We start from the raw sequence: 18,487 nt of genomic DNA, 5'->3' as shown, positions 1-18,487 counted from the left end.
TAAAAGATAAAAACATAGATGTGATTGACTGGACTGACAGTACATCAGATAAGACCCAAGGAGAATAGATTCTAAATCCATTTATGGATCTATTTACTTGTGATGTTCATAGTGTGATATACCTTAATCTTGAGTGGATGATGGACTATGCATGCATGGCTCGTATACTTTGATGCAAGTAAAAGGCTAAGATAAAGAACCATTAAAAGTTGGTGCACTGGATACACAACTTCTATAGTATGTAACATCATTCAAAATAGTAGAATTCATAACCCAACTAATTGGTAAATGGTATCTTCTCATCGACATTGCATGATAGATGAAAAGTAAACATGACCACGAGTCGTTTGTCTTTGTGATAAATGCTAGAACCTTTAAACATATTAAATATCATCTCTTAAAAGTAGAATTCACGAACCATGTTAAACCTCTAGTTCTTAACGGCTATGTACTTCAAGCATTACTATGTATCGGCTCAAGTATTACTTGAATTCCATTTTGGGGTTGAAGGGTAAGAATAAGTACTGGAGAGTGGACATAGGCAGGGGAAAGGGTAATGGTGTAGCGTTGTAGAATCATGGAGAGAGCAATCTTGGTTTCTATCATTGCAAATGTCATACCAACACAAGATCGAGGTCCTAATCCGAAGGGGAAAAAGGCAGCCGCGGTGTAATTGGTAGCTTTGGCAATCCCTTCAGCGAATCTCTCAGGTTTAAAATGATGCACATCATTTCCCCAAAAGTGAGGGTCCCGGTGAAGTCCAATACTTAAAGGCAGAATATCTATATTAGCAGGCAAGATTAGCTTTCCCAACTGAATTTCTCTTGTACCTGTTCTTTGGAGGACATTTGTTGGACCATACAATCTTAGAGCTTCATTGATGATCATGGTCATCTGTTTGGAAAATAGAATAATATGTCAGATTACATCATGTCGATGGCTATTTGAATTCCCAGTTTGATAGTTTTCTTACTATTTTGAGTTTGGCGATGCCTTCGAGATGTGGATTTTGGTTACCAAATATGTCAACCAACTCTCTTCTCGCTTTTTCTTGCCAATCTCCAAGGATTGCCGAATGCAAGACTATCCATGCAAGTAAGGAATTAACAGTTTCTTGTCCAGCAAAATAGAGTGTTTTGCATTCAGCTACCACGTCTTCCAATGAAAGCCTGTTTTTCGCATCCGAATCATAATAGGCATTTAGAAGTAATCCAAGAAAATCACTGCGGAAGCTATTGACTTCTCCATTCACAACTTTGTCTTCTCTTTTCTTAACAATCTTCATCACACGATCTTTCATTTCTTTTGAAAGTTTTTCAGACTCTAGCAAATCAGCAGATTTCCACAACTTGCTGCAAAAGCAAACCAGGGTCAGCTATATATGAGAAAACCAAATCCACGGGGAATGAAAGTCTAAAAGTTGCATTCAAAAGCTACATGAAATCAAGGTAAAAGTTGGGATTAATTAAGCTTAGAGGGAAGATACCTGATCAAAGGAATTCTAGTCTTAGAAAGATTTCGACTCATAATTACTGTCAACTTTCTCACGATGGCAAATATCTTCTCCCCTTCCATGTAATTGCTACCAAATGCTGTTCTGGAAATCACTTCTGAAGTTAATAGCCTAAATTCTTGGTACACTTCAATCTCCTTGCCTTCTTGGCCTTTCCACTTTTCTAGCATTGTTTCAACACTAGCAATTATTGCTGGAGTCATGTTCTGCCCAAAGAATCCTCCAATATGTAAGTAATAGTGACATATATAATTGGAGTCTGAAAAACACTTTTTAACACAAAATCATGATTTTAAATTAAAAAATTTGACAAATAAACACCTTTTCAAACTAAATCTTATTTCAAACTAGATTTTAATCCAAGTCTAAAAGCTAAAAGAGTGCTTTTTAATGAAATTACTTTTTTTAAATCTCTGATTCAATCTTTTATTTTACAGCATCAAGTTTAAAATTGACCTCCTAAGTAGTAAATGGTGTTAAAATCTTCGAAAGTATGTTTTTACTACACTTTTTCAACGTCCATAATAAACTTATCCTTAGCTAACAATACAAAATTTTACCAAAATATTGTGGTCTATGTATAATTCTTGTAAATTAATTACACCTGGTTTATATATTTGGAAGACTTACCTTTAGGCTTTCCCCATGGAAAGTGTGATTGGCCAGCTTTCGATGCTTTGGCTATTTTTCCCCCTCAATGAATAGAAGACCATTCCCCAAGAACTTCCCACCAATATCTGAAGGTTTCTTTTTCTGAAAAATTTGTTCACTATTTTCCAGAACCTCTTTGATTAATTCAGGCTCTGAAATCACCAATTCAGCTCGAGCACCGTTCCAATAAACAAAATTCTTCCCTAATAACATGAAAAGAAAAAGGGTCTACCTTTTCTTAGAACTACAAGTTATAAATCATAGTGAAAAAAACAAGCATGGATCTTACCATATCTGTTGGTTCAGGTGTAAATATGTGGATGTACTTTGGGAAATAGATCATCTGTCAAGGCCACAGATTTGCTTAAAGCATTTTGTTTCATTTTGGTAACTTCCATGTTGTTGCCATGGATGAATCTGTAAGGAGGTCCTTTGATCCCCTGTGAATTCAGCATATGCTGAATACGGAGAGGTATCCATAGGTAATCATAAAGTAACTTTATTAAAGCTATGAAGAAGAAACAACATGGAGCAAGAATTAGAAGCTTCATCAACGCATTCATTTTTCTTGTCTAAACCAGAATCATTTCCCCCTTTATTATAGCATAAGGACCAAAATTGCGTTTGCAATGACGCAAATGGGTGCGTTGTACGTTCAGAGTAGCTTGGCCGTATATGTGAGAGATTAATAGTATAAAAGATAATAAATTCTTTCTTATTTTTCTTTTTTTTTAGTAAGAGTAGATTTTGAAGCTATTTTTGCATTTCTACTTCTTGAAAAACATTCTCCCACTATTTGATTCATTCTGTCACATTTGTTTTACTTTGAATTTGGATTTAAGTGAGAATTTAAATTTAATTGTATTGACTGTCGTCTTTTTATTTGGATCATTAGTGTGGCGGATTTTGAAATATTTATTGGGAGGTCGAAATTAAATTGTATATCTTTATAATTTTTAAAGAGTTAAATTAATTTTTTTAATAATAATAAAAAATAAATATATAAAATAATTGGTAAAAAGTGTCAAAATTGGTTGCTGATTGTTTCAATAAATCCCTCACTCATGTAAGTTTATTGTTATTAGTGGATACTCTTTCTAGGAGTTGTTGGTAGCATTAATTTATGATGTTTTTTCAATCAGTAAAATGTTTTTTTCGTAAGGTTTAAATTTTATTAAATTTATGATGTTTTATTTTTAACTATTTTTAATTTTATTTATCAAATTTTAGTAATATTTTGAAAAAAATAAATAGATATTTACGTGGCAATTGATTGGCTGAATTAAATAGATAATAGATTAATTGTTTAGGTACCATTTTGACTTAAGAAAAATTTAAATACCAATTTTAAAAAATTAATATAATTTAGATATCATTTTATTGTTTAAGCGATTCAAAAATTGATAGAATATTTTCTATTAAGCATGTTTAAATACTCTGCCTATATATGCTACTCTTTTACATGAATTTTATTTTATTTTAAAGTAAATAATAATAATTATTAATTACTTAGCTGAAGCACTCACCAAAAAAAAAAAAAAAATTAGGCTCACGCAATTTTTAACGAGATTAATACTCTTAAAACATGTTTCATCTTGCATTCGAACAAAAAAAAATTGAAAAAATAATCAATAAAATAATTTAATAAATACTCATTAATTGCCTAAATTATGAGTAAAGTCTTAGAATTGTGATCGATTGAGTAACTTGAGTCAAGTGCTTAGGTTGTCATTTGTCTTCACGTCAAAAGATTTAGTGACATTCTAAGCTATTCAGCTATTCTATTGATCTTAACAATTTTGACTAAAGTTAGTCAACATGTGGTGAATTGATTAATCGGAGTGGAGTGTTTGGATTGTCATCCTTTTTCATGGAAAAAGATCTCGTGACACTCTAGATAAACTTTTAAAAGAAAAAAAAATGAACACAAAAATATGGGACAAACGGTTGTTAATTTTGGTGTCTTGACAATTTAACGTAAGTTAATGTTGTGCAGCTTAATTATGAGATAATTTAATAATTGTATGCTTAATTGAATTGATGTGTCGTGAACAACTAAAAATTTGACTAAGGTAAGTGTACGTATCAATTAACAATATAGTTACGGTGAATAAAGATATCGTTTCCACGAAGACTAAAAGTACTAGTAAATACTGTCTTTTTATTATTTAACCGATAAATTTGAGTGATCGATTAAAATTAAAATTAACTAAATTAACTAACTAAAGAATGTGACAAAAAATATATCAGAAAAATAAGCGATTAACAACCAAGAAGCGAAACAATACTCATCTAGGTTTCATCTGTCGTTATCAATCTAAGTTACGCAATTTCTTTACTTAGCAACTTGATTTGTAAAAATCCCTAGAGTATACAAATATTTCTTTCGAGAATAAGAGCAACTAACTCAAGATTGATTAATTGAAATTTCTTTCTAATTAAAACCCCTATTATCGCATTAACTTGTGCTATGAATTCCCTTATTAGATTTGACTCTAATTCGATAGATTTATGTTGTCTTATGTCTAGGATTGCATGCAAATCCACTCAATTACGCAAGATCTACTCTTAAACAGGGTCTATTCCTCCTCTGATTTAAGCACACCAAACATGGATAAATAATCTAGAAATATTATATCAAGAATTAAGATCTAAGTATTTATTGAGCAAAATAAAAATCAAACGACAGAATCCATCCTAGGGTTCATCTCCCTATGTATTTAGAAAATTAGTTCATGCTTGAAAATAAAAACATCAAAGATATAATATAACCGAAAGAAATAAAGAAATGATAATCTCCAAAGAAATCAACTGGGAGTCTTCAATCTTGACAGAAATCTACTTCAAAATCAGCTTCAATGTGGCAGGTCATGTCAATTTTGCAGAATTGCACTTTGAAATGCGAAAAACCACGATTTTTAGGGAATCTGTTAAAATTTTTTTCAGAATCTGTTTAAATTTTATTTCAAAATCGGTTATATTTCTAGATTATTTTAAATATCAGGAAGTGTGGAAGGGGTCAACCCGTGTGTCTCTTGTACCTTACTCCAATTTTTGCTTGTTTTACTCCCAAATGCCCTTTTAAGCATAAAAATAAGAATTTGAAGGATTGGAAGCATAAAATTCACCATTAACATTGAATAATCACCCAAAAACACACTAAGAATGTGTAACACCCTAAAACCCGACCTAAAAGTTTAGACCGAATCTCGGAGGTCACATTGACCACCTAAAGTGGTTGAGATAAAAACTCTGTCACAAGCATGTAATTTTAGAAAGTTAGATAACACTTAATTAAATTTTGAAACAAAGTTTAAATGGCATTCGACGCAAGTCGGAAGTAATTCATATGGAATCATTTAAATGGCATTCGACGCAAGTCGGAAGTAATTCTTATGGAATCATTTGACAGTTCTGAAAGCATAAATTTGTCATTCACAAACCAAAATTTCGAAACCTTGATATAACGGAACATATAAATTGTTTAAAACCGTAACAACTAGTTGATCGAAAATCCAGACTTAACTCATACCACATTTTTTATAATCTTTCCTACGAACCATTTGAAAATAACAACTGAATTTTTAAGTAGCATCATTTGAACCAAAATCAATTTACTCGATAGTCTGAAACCTCCGGCATGCCGAGTCCAGCTTTCGAACACGAAAAGTACCTCGAAGAATGAAACACTAAGGTGAGGTGAGCTACTTGAGCTCAATGTGAGTCTGAAATCAAAAGCAATCAACAAAACGGAGTAACACATCGAGTATTCCAAAACAGTATATGAGCACAAATCATAAATGGAAATCTCAATGGGTAATTCAATAACATGGTGCTTTTAAAGCATACCAAACCACATATTAGATAAAACACATCAAGTTATAATGGTCATATCTCCAACACCTCAATGCTCACATAAACAAACATATATTTAGATGCGTAGCGAATGTAACGAGTCAAAAACCCACCCCAACCATCTGAAGACCACTTCGACCACCCTGCACACCACCTATGAGCTATATCAAGCCCGTCCACCCTGCACACGACATAGGACCATGATAGGCCCATCTACCCTACACACCACATATTGTGGAACTAAGCCACTCGAATAACAATATGTAGCTTAGCTGACAAATGTATAAATCATTACGGTAAACTGCTGTACAAAAATATTGCAGTTGAACTACCCAATCAGCCTTCCTTCTCTTCGCAACTAAAAACCTCGATTTTATGCAAATGCATGAATGCACAACATACGCTAATAGACTCACAGAGACCGTCACTCACATTCAGCCGAACAATTTCAAAATCAATAGCGTTTGTACATATTTCAGAATTACGACAACAAGTAAGCAATTCAAGCTCATTCATCATAATCCATTAATACATTTCCTGATTACCTAAACTGAACACATACATACACACTTAAATCCATATTGCAGCGGAGTCCCAAATACAGTTACCAAGACTTAACCAAGGGTTGAAATATACAGAAACACAAAACGAGCAAAATTTCAACACTGAACAAAAATTTGCAAAACAGGGCCATACGGCTGTGTGGTAGTGCCTAGGTTGTGTGGAGGTCTACTAGGTCGTGTGGTGGTCTACACGCCCGTGTGCAAGCTGTACACTCTCGTGTGGAGGAGACACATACCCGTGCGACCGAGTTACATGGTCGTGTGAATAATTAATGTCACTCACTGTCCAAAAATGTCAAAATAAGGAGCAAAGTAAACAGGGCTGTGTGGGAATCTCACATGCCCGTATGGCTAAGGGACACGACCGTGTGTCCAAGGCACACAAAAATCCCTAAATAGCTGCCACACGACCGTGTGGCACTAAAAAAAGTCCAAAATCCCAAATTTCCAATGTCACACGACCGTGTGGACTACTCGTGTGCGGCACACGCCCATGTGGTAAAGAAACCACACCGAAAGAAGCTAAAATTGCAATTTCACAACAGCAAAACAAACCCCAAATCGCTAACCATTCAAGACACATCAGAATTTTGCATATTTCCCTAAAATCCAACAACAATTCGTTACCGAATTCACACAATTTCATAAACACACTAGAAACTGCTGAATTCCATAGAATCCAATAGCAATTCGATACCAAAATTAAACATTTTCAGAACACACACCTGATTGATGTTCCAGAGCACCAAGAACCGACCACTTCGCCTTTACTCTAACGACCTGAAACTCAGTTCTGCAAACATACTAAAGCTATAAACAATTTCGACCTAAAATTTATATCAAATTACCAAGTATTAACCGAATAAACCTATTCGACGTCTGATCAAACGAAGAACAAAAGCACCACCAGGATTTTAAGGCAGCGGTTTACAAAAGTATTGAAACCCAATAAAGAAAAGAAAGAAAATCAGAATCTATAATTTTTCTTTACCGAAAGAGGGAGACTGATGTGAAAGAGAAAGTGGAGAACGTGAGAAATTTTTAGGATTTTCTTCTATTTTTTTCAAATAAAAAATATAAATAAAATTAAAACAAAACTTCCTTTATTCTCACATTGGAATTCAAACACTCGTCCAAGGGAAACTAGTAACATACTCTACCACCAAACCAACAAGCTCATTTTGATATTAAAAAGCGAAAATAAAACCAATTGTTCGACCTACTCGCTGACCCTCACTACAAACCTCAAAACTTCTAACCCCCAATTTTGAGATGTTATAGAACGAGGTTAAAATATGTTACTTTTAGCACTTATCATAAATTGTTAATCTATGTGCTTGCTTGAGCGAGACGGTTGTAGGGTTAAAATTTTGATAGTGCTTATTTTTTTTATTGAACTAAGGACTGTGAAAATTGAATTGGCTTTGATGATTGTGATATGTTTAGATGATGAATGCATAAAATGTTTAAGGGCAAGTATTGATTAAGGGGGGATTTGATAATGTTCTTAATAGACATTTTTTTAATGATTTATTCTGATTAATTTTGGACATGGATGTTACTACTTTGGTATTTTATTGACTATTTTCTATATAAATATAGCGCATGTTCGAAGTGTTAGAGTACAATATAAAAAAGTAAATTTATCGTTGGATTGAGAAGTTGACATACAAGACATTTAAAATTTAGGATTATTTTATTATTATTATTTAGAAAGATTTCTCTTTAAGATATTAATGAGGATTAAATTTTATCTTAGGCAATGAGTAAAGACTTTTTATATTCTTAAGCTTGTCTATTATTATTATTATTATTATTATTATTATTATTATTATATAGTAAGGCGTGAAGAGAGGGGGCACACGGTACCCACCAACTTTTTTTTTGCTTCATTCAAACTAATCTATTGTAAATACAACAAGAACAACATTCAAAGGTACAACTTACAAAATACCACAATGAAACATTTCCTACAATTGAAAACTATTATTCGAAATCAAAGCTAATACTCACTAACAAGCTTTAAACATGTCACCACGATTAATACCTACTATCGCCAAGGTTGAAGCCATTTCATTACCTTTTGATCTGCCATCAAGAATACTACACTACCAACCTGCTCAATTTTCCTTTCAATATCTGAAAATGTTGTTTGTAACGACCACAGTCTCATATTCTTGTTCAGAGACCAATTGTACACCATTTTTGAACTAATTTCTACAATAAGAGAGCTATTAATCTTCCATCCCATGGATAACAACAAATCCAATGCTATAAACACTGCCTCTACCTCTACTGAATCTGCGTCATTAGCTGCAATAGGACCCGAAAATAAAGCTCTTGCAACACCCTCCATATCTCTTAGTACTCCACCACAACCTGCAACTTTCTCATTTACTATCCCGCATACATTGAAATTTAGATAGCCTTGTGGAGGAAGGCGCTATATCGACGAAGAGGATCTGGTTTAATTGTATTAAAGCTGCACTTGTTCGGACAAATCCACCAAGAGCTCTCCTGCACCATTAACTCATCATATACAACCCTTATCCACAACATTGCCCTCATCTTGGATTGAAATATCAAAGCTTCCATAGTCATCACCTTTCTTTCGAAGACAATTTCATTTCTTTCTGTCCACACTGACCAGCAAGCTGCCGAAATTGATAGCAACCATAACATTCTTCAGATTCCTAACAATTTCACATTATAACACAGAATAAAATTTAGCAAATCGTTCTACCGATTTCCATTCAACCTCCCACCATTTGAAAAATTTATACGAAAACCCTTCAATATATTTGCATTTGAAGAATAGATTATCTGCTCTCTCTGGTACTCTTTCATACTATGCACATTTGATTGAAATGTGTTGAAGCTATACCCCTCTTTTAACAAGAAATTCATTTGTAGGAATCTATCAATAGCAAGCATCCATAGAAAACTTCGCACTCTCGGTGGTACCTTTAACTTCCAATTTTTTTCAAAAGCAAAACTTATGTCTTCCCCTCCAACCTTAATTAATAAGTTAGATAACTTCTTTACCGTGAACTCCCCATTACTATCATGCACCCAATTTAGCTGATCCTTCACCTCTAGAACTAACTCCATGCTTTTCACCATATCCTCCAATCTACGAAGCATCACAACCTCTCTATCCAATAATGTTCGTGTAAAGAATTAACCATAATTCACATTGCTAAAACCATTGTTGCTCGAATAATCTGTTACCATACCTTTCTTTTTTCTTGCTAAGCGGAACACTCTAGGAAATTCTTTTTTTTTGTGGTTGATTACAACACCAAATATCCTCTCAAAACATCGCATCCTTCCATTCCCAACCATCCATCTAAAAGCTTCGTTAGAATTCACCGTAATTCATATTGCTGAAACCATTGTTGCTCGAGTAATCTGTTACCATACCTTTCTTTTTTCTTGCTAAGCGAAAAACTCTAGGAAATTCTTTTTTTTTTTGTGGTTGATTACAACACCAAATATCCTCTCAAAACATCGCCATCCTTCCATTCCCAACCATCCATCTAAAAGCTTTGTTCCCCACCCATTTAGAAACATTAGTGTAACCGTCCAACTTTTAGTGGTGTCAAAAATAGTGATTCGAGATCACTAAATCTGACGAGTGAGTTTGAAAATTTTATTAATTATTATTTACGAGTCAAGTGTGATTTTAGAAAGATTTTTGATTTGGTGGTTTGTGTTTTAGAAGAATTTTAAGAAAAGTGGTTTTGAAAACGAGGTATCGAGGCCTAAAATTTATAAACTGAGCTGTAAATAATTTTAGAAATATTTACGGAGTGTCATTGAGTTACTATCAAAAGTTTGTTAGAAAATTTTAACGTTTTGATGGTTAATTAATTAAAAAGAACTAAATTGAAAAATATGCAAAATTTGCTAAAATGATTAAATAACTTAAGTGTTTAATAAGGGAGGACTAAAAGGGAAAATTAGCCCAAAGTGAAAGGCTTGGACGGTACAAGCAGAAAAAAATCAAAGGATAAGTGTGAACAAGGGGCAAAATTGGAAAAGAAATAAAATTAAATAGTTAAAATTGGACTAAATTGAATCTCTAGACATTTCTTCACTTTTCTTTAGCCAAAAACACCATTGAAAAGATCTCAAGGCTGGTTTTCATATTTTATCTTCATGTAAGTTTAATTCTTGCTCTTTTCTTGAAATTTTTGTGTTTTTGAGACTTTTACAATTAGGTCCGACTACTTATTTCATTAGTTTTTGATTCTATGGGTAATTTCGAAAGTTACCATTGATGATTGATGGATTTTTATGATGAGTTATCATGGAATTTAAGCTTTAATTTTGTTATATAATGATTTTAATAAGTAATTTTGATAGATATTGATATTAGGACCAAATTGTAAAAAGGTTAAGAATTAGGGTTTGGTGTTAAAATTCTAAATATCAAGGGTATATGGTAACTTAAAATAATTAGATAAAGTGTTAATTGAGAAAAATTAGCTTAATTGATGGGTAAATTGATGAGGGACTAGATTGTAAAAAATGTAAAAGTTGGGGCAAATGTGTAATTTCAAAAATTAAAGGGCATAAATTCTGAAATGAATTAGAATTGATTTAGATACTGAGAAATGAACAATTTTATATTATAGATCAAGAGCCTGAAGAAAATCGTGAAAAAGATAAATTAGCTGAGTAGTCCCCGAATTACTACGAATTCTACAATTTAGCCCAAGTAAGTTCGTATGGTTAAATTTAAATGTTAACTGTTATATTGATGAATGACATTATGTATTTATTCATATCATTTGTTGAAAATAATATTATTGTTAAAGTTATGAAATTGAATTGAATGTTTGAAGCAAACAGAATGCCGGATTGAGTAAGGTCGTTCTGTGTAAATGAGGAATTGACGGTAAATTACCCAAGTAAATCGAGGTTCAGCATTTGTTGCAAAATTTCGTGTGTACTTTCCGTTTAGCTCTCATGAGCTTCAGTTAACTTATACAAGTTACCGTTTAACCTTAATGGGTTTCTGTTTAGCTCTTTGAGCTTTAGTATAACCCTTTTGAGTTTTAGTTCAGCTCTTTTGAGCTTCAGTTTAACCCTCATGGGTTTCCATTTAGCTCTTATGAGCTTTCGTTCAACCCTTATGGGTTTCAGTTTAGCACTTATGTTCTTTCGTGCAACCTTTGGGCTTTTGTTTACGATGTACTCAAATCCGTAAATCGTTCTTTGATTGACAAGAAGTGGCAAGTGCTATATGGAATTAATGTGGAAGAATTTAGGTTATTATTGATATTGAGCTCAAAGAAGCGAATTCATCGATTAAAGTTGTAGTTGGCAGGAAATGTGTAATGAACGATTTACTTAAATGAATTGTCATGGTATGTTCGGTAAGATTTATGTATTAAGCCAACGAACTTACTAAGCTTCATTAAGATTACTTGTGTTGTTTAATGTTCTTTGTAGATTTTCAAGAAGTTCGAATGATCGGATCAACACATCGGGTCACACTATCTAGATTACTCCGGTAGATTTTGTTGTACATTTTATGGTTTATATGGCATGTATAGGGATGGATTGAAAAAGGCTATACTTGGAGTATAATTATGAATGACAATTATATATATATGTGTGTGTTTGTATGTATATAGCTAGGAGTAGGTTTTGGTAAATCAATGAATGAAGTTAGTTTGGCAAATTTAGACAATTGAATTTCGTGATAGCTTATTATGCTTAAAACATGATTTTTGGCTTGTGTTTATTGCTTGATTAGGGATATTTGGTATATTGAATTGCTGTCTATAGGTTGATGTCAAAAAAGGTGAGAAAAGTGGCCTTAAAATGGCCTATTTTCGTCCAAACGGGCAGAGACATGGGCGTGTGTCTCAGCCGTGTGTGACACACGGCTTGGCACATGGGCATGTGATCTGGCCGTGTGTCCCCTGCACCTTGAAATTTCAAAACAGAATGCCTAGGTTTTTACACACGACCTAGCACACAGACATGTGACCCCTGTACTTTGCACACAGCCTAGCATAAGGGCGTGTGGTTGGCCATGTGACACAAGTCAGAGAATTACACGGGTAAGGATACGGGCTGGGACTCGGCCGTGTGCCTCACATTGAATGCCCACACGGCTTAGGACATGGGCATGTCTTCAGGCCATGTGAGCCACACGGCTTGGCCACACGGGCGTGTGTTCCTTATTTCTAAGGAAAATTTTGACATTTCGCGAAAAATTTCTAGAGTGTCCGGTTTAATCCCGACTCACTTCTAAAGTGTATTTTGGGCCTTGAGGGCCTATATAAGGGACAATATGAGTATTATATGAATAGTTTTTAATATGTATACTAAATGTTATGAAATGATCGTGTTTGATTTTGAAAAGTCTGGTAAAGCTTTATAACCCTATTCTGGTGATGGATAAGGGTTAGGGGTATTACAATTAGCGTCTTTAGAATTTTCTACAATACCTCTCCATACAATCGACATATTTTTTAGATTAGTCGTCCTAAAGCGCCACTGTTGCGTGCGCTAACCATACCTTGCTAGGATGAGTTTTCGCCACAGCGCGTCTTTTTCAACCGCGAATCTCCAACTCTATTTTGCTAATAAGCTCTATTTTTAATTATGAGATTCACCACTCCTGCTCCTCCCTTCTCCTTTGGCTTACATATATGTTTCCAGCTTACCTTTGCCATCTTCCTTTTACCATTTATACTCCTCTAAAGAAAATTTATCCTTATCTTGTCGATCCTTTTAATAACTGTCACTGGAGCTTGGAATATAGACATGAAATAAATTAGCAAGGCAGGCAAAACAACATTAATCAATACAATCCTTGCAGCCCATGAGAGCGGACGACATTTCCATCCCGATAATTTCTTCTTGAATCTCTCTACAATTGCGTCCCAAGTGGATACTCTCCTCAGATTTGCTCCCGATAGAATCCCTAGATAATTAAAAGGCAAAAACCTTATCTTACACTTACATATTGTAGCCATTTGATATAAGAGTTCTTCATTCACATCAAATCCTACTAAACATGATTTTTTGAAATTGATACTAAGACTTGAAAAGATCTCAAAACACCATAAAATATACTTCGAATTTCTCACCTCATCTTCATCTGCTCTCAAGAATAGTATAGTATCGTTCGCGAATAGTAAATGAGAAAAAATCTACACGGGAATAACATCTTGAATGCCCTAAATTAGTCCCATCTCCACTGCTTTATCCATCGAGAAATGTAGCACTTCCGTCACTAGGATAAATAAAAATAGGGATAACGGATATCCTTGATGGAGACCTCGGCGGAATCTGAATTCATTTTTGGTTGACCCATTGATAATTACTGCTACTCTCGCCATAGATACACACTCCATAATCCATTCTATCCATTTCTCGCCAAATCCCATCTTGAGTAAAACTAACTCCAAAAAATCCCAACAAACACAATCATATATATGCTTTAGAAAAATCTAGTTTAAAAATCAGATTGCCCCCCAATACCATCTTTCTTTTTAATCGAATGGATAATTTCATTTACAATTAAAGTTCCATCGAATATTTGTCTACCTCTGGTAAATTTACATTGTGTTTCACTCACTACCTCTCCAACAACCTCCCTAATTCTTCGAGATAACACCGTTTCCACTATCTTGTACAACAAGCTCACCAAAAAAATTGGTCTAAATTCTAATATTTTATTTGGATTTTCGATTTTGGATATGAGTGCAATAAATGAAGAATTTATGCTCCTCTCAAGCTTTCTAGATCTAAAAAAGTCTAACATCATTCTAAAAAGTTCCTCTTTTACAACATCTCAACATTTTCTAAAAAAGCACATATTAAAGCCATCCGACCCAGATGCTTTCGACTCATCGCAACTCCACACTGCCTCTGTTATCTCCTCCAACGAAAATGGTAACTCCAGTTTCAAAGCAACTTCATCATTTAACTATTGTTTTGATTTTATTTTAGTGTTTTTTTAATTTCAATTAAATATTCTCCTTCAACTATTTTCTTTTCTTGTTTTTTAATTTATGAGATGTTAAATTTAACCTAGTTTTAGATTGATAATTGATCCAATATTTGAACAGTGAACTTTTAAAATCATATTTATATTCTCCATTTCGGTATTCGTTAATTCTCCAATTTAAAAGATAAACTTGATCACTTCTCAATGTTATTTTAGCATCAAAATCAAGAAGAGTCCCTTGGTTTAGTGTTGAACGACATAAAGTTAGAGAATCGATGCTATCCGTAATTGTTGTATTAGATCCACTGAATTACAAATTGACATGACAAATGGCGTGAGTGGTTGGATCCATCAAAGAAGTTAATAATTAAGTTTAAATGACTCATACAATTGAGGCCGTTGATTTGAGTCAGGTTCTTTTAGTTTGCAAGGCTACCAATGAATTAAATCACCAATGCTACTTTCAAGGTTATTCACTTGATAAGGCTTAGCCGTCGAGCTGTTCCCGCAATTAATTTACCACTATGGAAGAATTAGGTGCTTTGAGGTTCGTTCCTTGGCATCTATAATTGACTTATTAATTAAAGGAAAAAAAATTCATTCTCCGTGATCAGTTTGAAGACTAAGTCAAAATCGAGCTTGAAGCTAAAGCTTTTGTTTTATCGGTTTATTCAATTTTAATTTCATTTTACTTATTTCTACTTCATTTTAATTATTAATTTATTTTTGTTGTTTATTTATTTTTCAGATTTAATTCCCCTTAGTTTTTCGTATAGGTTGGCACAAGTCATGGGCATAAAAACTGCTCGGGACACGTTCTAGTTATAAAGAAATAGAAATTTGGATAGATCAACCTTTGTGGGATCAACCCTACTCTATATACTACAAATTTAATTTTGGTTTCAAGTGTAGGAATTTATTTTTAGTAGATACAAATCCCATCACGGAAAACACATCTACATCTATAGTGTTTTGCACAAAGTTTAATCCGCTAACAAGCCTTAGTATAACCACTAGTTTAAGAAAAATCAATTTGAGATTAATCAAATAATAAACACAAGATTGGATGCACAAAATCCTAAAAAAGATGCAAGCAAGTAATCAAAATATTTTTTTTCAAACATGCTAACAAATAAGAGAAGTTATGTGACCTGCGCGTGCCAAACGCAGTTGTCATTTCTCGAGTCACTGCTCCCAAAACTTGCCTCGACATATTCTTCTTTATTGATTGTGTGTTTTAGCATCTTGGAAATAAGTAGCTACTTGCATTTCATTATGTATGAAGGTGGGCACACCATAGGAGGGAAGGGGTTGCAAATGCTAGAACCTTATACATATTAAATGTCATCTTTTAAAACTAAAATACATGAACCATGTTAAACCCTTATTTCTTAGCAGCTATGTACTTCAAGCATTACTATGTATCGGCTCAAGTATTACCTGAATTCCATGTTGTGGTCGAAGGGTGAGAATAGGTATTGGAGAGTGGACATAGGCAGGGGAGAGGGTAATTGTGTAACGTTGTAGAATCATGGAGAGAGCAACCTTTGTTTCTATTGTTGCAAATGTCATACCAACACAAGATCGAGGTCCCAACCCGAAGGGAAAAAATGCAGCCGTGGTGTAATTGGTAGCTTTGGCAATCCCTTCAGCGAATCTCTCGGGTTTAAAATGATGCACATCATCTCCCCAAAAGTGAGGGTCACGGTGAAGTCCAATATTTAAAGGCAGAATATCTATATTAGCAGGCAAGAGTAGTTTTCCCAACTGAACTTCTCTTGTAACTGCTCTTGCCAGGCCATTTGATGGACCATACAATCTTAGAGTTTCATTGATGATCATGGTCATCTGTTTAGGAAATAGACAAATATGTTAGATTGCATAATGTTGATGGCTATTTGAATTCCCAGTTAGATAGTTTTCTTACTATTTTGAGTTTCGCGATGCCTTCGAGATGTGGATTTTGGTTACCAAATATGTCAATCACCTCTCTTCTCGCTTTTTCTTGCCAATCTCCGTGGATTGCCAAATGCAAGACTATCCATGCAAGTAAGGAATTAACAGTTTCTTGTCCAGCAAAATAGAATGTTTTGCATTCAGCTACCACGTCTTCCAAGGAAAGCCTGTTTTTCGCATCCGAATCATGATAGGCATTTAGAAGTAATCCAAGAAAATCACTGCCAAAGCTATTGACTTCTTCATTCACAACTTTGTCTTCTCTTTTCTTAACAATCTTCATCACACGATCTTTTATTTCTTTTGAAAGTTTTTCAGCCTCTAGCAAATCAGCAGATTTCCACAACTTGCTGCAAAAGCGAACCAGGGTCAGCTATATATAAGGAGAAAACCAAATCAATGGGGAATGAAAGTCTAAAAGTTGCATTCAAAAGCTAGTTGAAATCAAGGTAAAAGTTGGGATTAATTAAGCGTAGAGGGAAGATACCTGATCAAAGGAATTCTAGTCTTGGAAAGATTTCGACTCATAATTACTGTCAACTTTCTCAAGATGGCAAATATCTTCTCCCCTTCCATGTAATTGCTACCAAATGCTGTTCTGGAAATCACTTCTGAAGTTAATAACCTAAATTCTTGGTACACTTCAATCTCTTTGCCTTCTTGGCCTTTCCACTTTTCTAGCATTGTTTCAACACTAGCAATTATTGCTGGAGTCATGTTCTGCCCAAACAATCCTCCTATATGTAAGTAGTAGTGACATATATAATTGTCAACACAAAATCATGATTTCAAATTAAAAAAATTTGACAAATAAACACCTTTTCAAACTAGATTTTAATCCAAGTCAATAAGTTAAAAGAGTGCTTTTTAATGAAATTATATATTTTTTTAAATCTCTTACTCAATCTTTTATTTTACAACATTAAGTCAAAAATTCAACGTCCATAATAAATTTATCCTTAGCTAACAATACAAAATTTTACCAAAATATTGTAGTCTATGTATAATTCTTGTAAATTAATTACACCTAGTTTATATATTTGGAAGACTTACCTTTAGGCTTTCCCCATGGAAAGTGTGATTGGCCAGCTTTCGATGCTTTGCCCATTTTTCCCCCTCAATGAATATAAGCCCATTCCCCAAGAACTTCCTACCAATATCTGAAAGTTTCTTTTTCTGAAAAATTTGTTCACTATTTTTCAGAACCTCTTTGACTAATTCAGGCTCTGAAATCACCAATTCAGCTCGAGCACCGTTCCAATAAACAAAATTCTTCCCTAATAACATGAAAAGAAAAAGGGTCTACCTTTTCTTAGAACTACAAGTTATAAATCATATTGAAAAAAACAAGCATGGATCTTACCATATCTGTTGGTCCAGGTGTAAATATGTGGCTGTACTTTGGGAAATAAATCATCTGTCAAGCCCACAGATTTACTTAAAGCTTTTTGTTTCATTTTGGTAACTTCCTTGTTGTTGCCATGGATGAATCTGTAAGGAGGTCCTTTGATCCCTTGTGAATTCAGCATATGCTGAATACGGAGGGGTATCCATAGGTAATCATAAAGTAACTTTATTAAAGCTATGAAGAAGAAGCAACATGGAGCAAGAATTAGAAGCATCATCAGCGCATTCATTTTTCTTCTCTAAACCAGAACCATTTCCTCCTTTATTATAGCATAAGGACCAAAATTGCGTTTGCAATGACGCAAATGGGTTCGTCATATGTTCAGGGTAGGTTGGTCGTATATGTGAGAGATTAATATTATAAAAGCCAAAACACCAGTCTATGATGCCATTCAGGTGGATAAGTAACATGTCTAAATTTTATACGCGTTCATTCCTTGCATTTACTTATATCATATATCCCTCTTTTTGGGAATGAATAAAATAATGAAGCATTATTCCTTTCTAACCCTCCATTCTCACCACACTATTCTTTTTTATTGTCAAAATCTTCATTTTCTACACAGG

The 18,487-nt window shown here is 33.9% G+C and overlaps 1 protein-coding gene across 3 annotated transcripts; it reads right to left on the bottom strand.

Annotated features, from left to right (window-relative positions):
* On the bottom strand, window positions 1-18,157 carry LOC107914371 (cytochrome P450 CYP749A22). Of its 3 annotated transcripts, none has more exons than XM_041088072.1 (5): window positions 17,877-18,157; window positions 17,567-17,790; window positions 17,001-17,233; window positions 974-1,352; window positions 1-894 (listed from the first exon to the last, which is right to left on the bottom strand). In XM_041088072.1, the coding sequence occupies exons 1-5, from the start codon at window positions 18,148-18,150 to the stop codon at window positions 454-456; spliced, it is 1,551 nt and encodes a 516-aa protein (XP_040944006.1). In that variant the 5' UTR covers window positions 18,151-18,157; the 3' UTR covers window positions 1-453. The 3 variants fall into 3 exon arrangements, with proteins under 3 accessions (XP_040944006.1, XP_016698760.2, XP_016698759.2); XM_016843271.2 differs by lacking the exons at window positions 1-894; window positions 974-1,352 and adding exons at window positions 15,502-16,405; window positions 16,485-16,863 and having other exon boundaries at window positions 17,001-17,250; window positions 17,877-18,156; XM_016843270.2 differs by lacking the exons at window positions 1-894; window positions 974-1,352 and adding exons at window positions 15,502-16,405; window positions 16,485-16,863 and having other exon boundaries at window positions 17,877-18,153.
* Window positions 18,158-18,487: the final 330 nt, after the last annotated feature.

The sequence above is a fragment of the Gossypium hirsutum genome, chromosome D02 (assembly GCF_007990345.1).
Source record: "Gossypium hirsutum isolate 1008001.06 chromosome D02, Gossypium_hirsutum_v2.1, whole genome shotgun sequence".
NCBI lineage: Eukaryota > Viridiplantae > Streptophyta > Magnoliopsida > Malvales > Malvaceae > Gossypium > Gossypium hirsutum.
Note: the sequence above shows the minus strand (reverse complement) of the source record. Positions and strands in the feature narration are given on the sequence as shown.

Excerpts from the sequence above, each read along its gene's own strand:
- LOC107914371 (XM_041088072.1), bottom strand. The coding sequence starts at position 18,150 with ATGAATGCGCTGATGATGCTTCTAATTCTTGCTCCATGTTGCTTCTTC. Across the intron at positions 1,353-17,000 it reads ACTAGAATTCCTTTGATCAG|CAAGTTGTGGAAATCTGCTG; the intron begins GTATCTTCCCTC and ends TTGCTTTTGCAG. Across the intron at positions 895-973 it reads GCATCGCCAAACTCAAAATA|ATGACCATGATCATCAATGA; the intron begins GTAAGAAAACTA and ends TTTTCCAAACAG.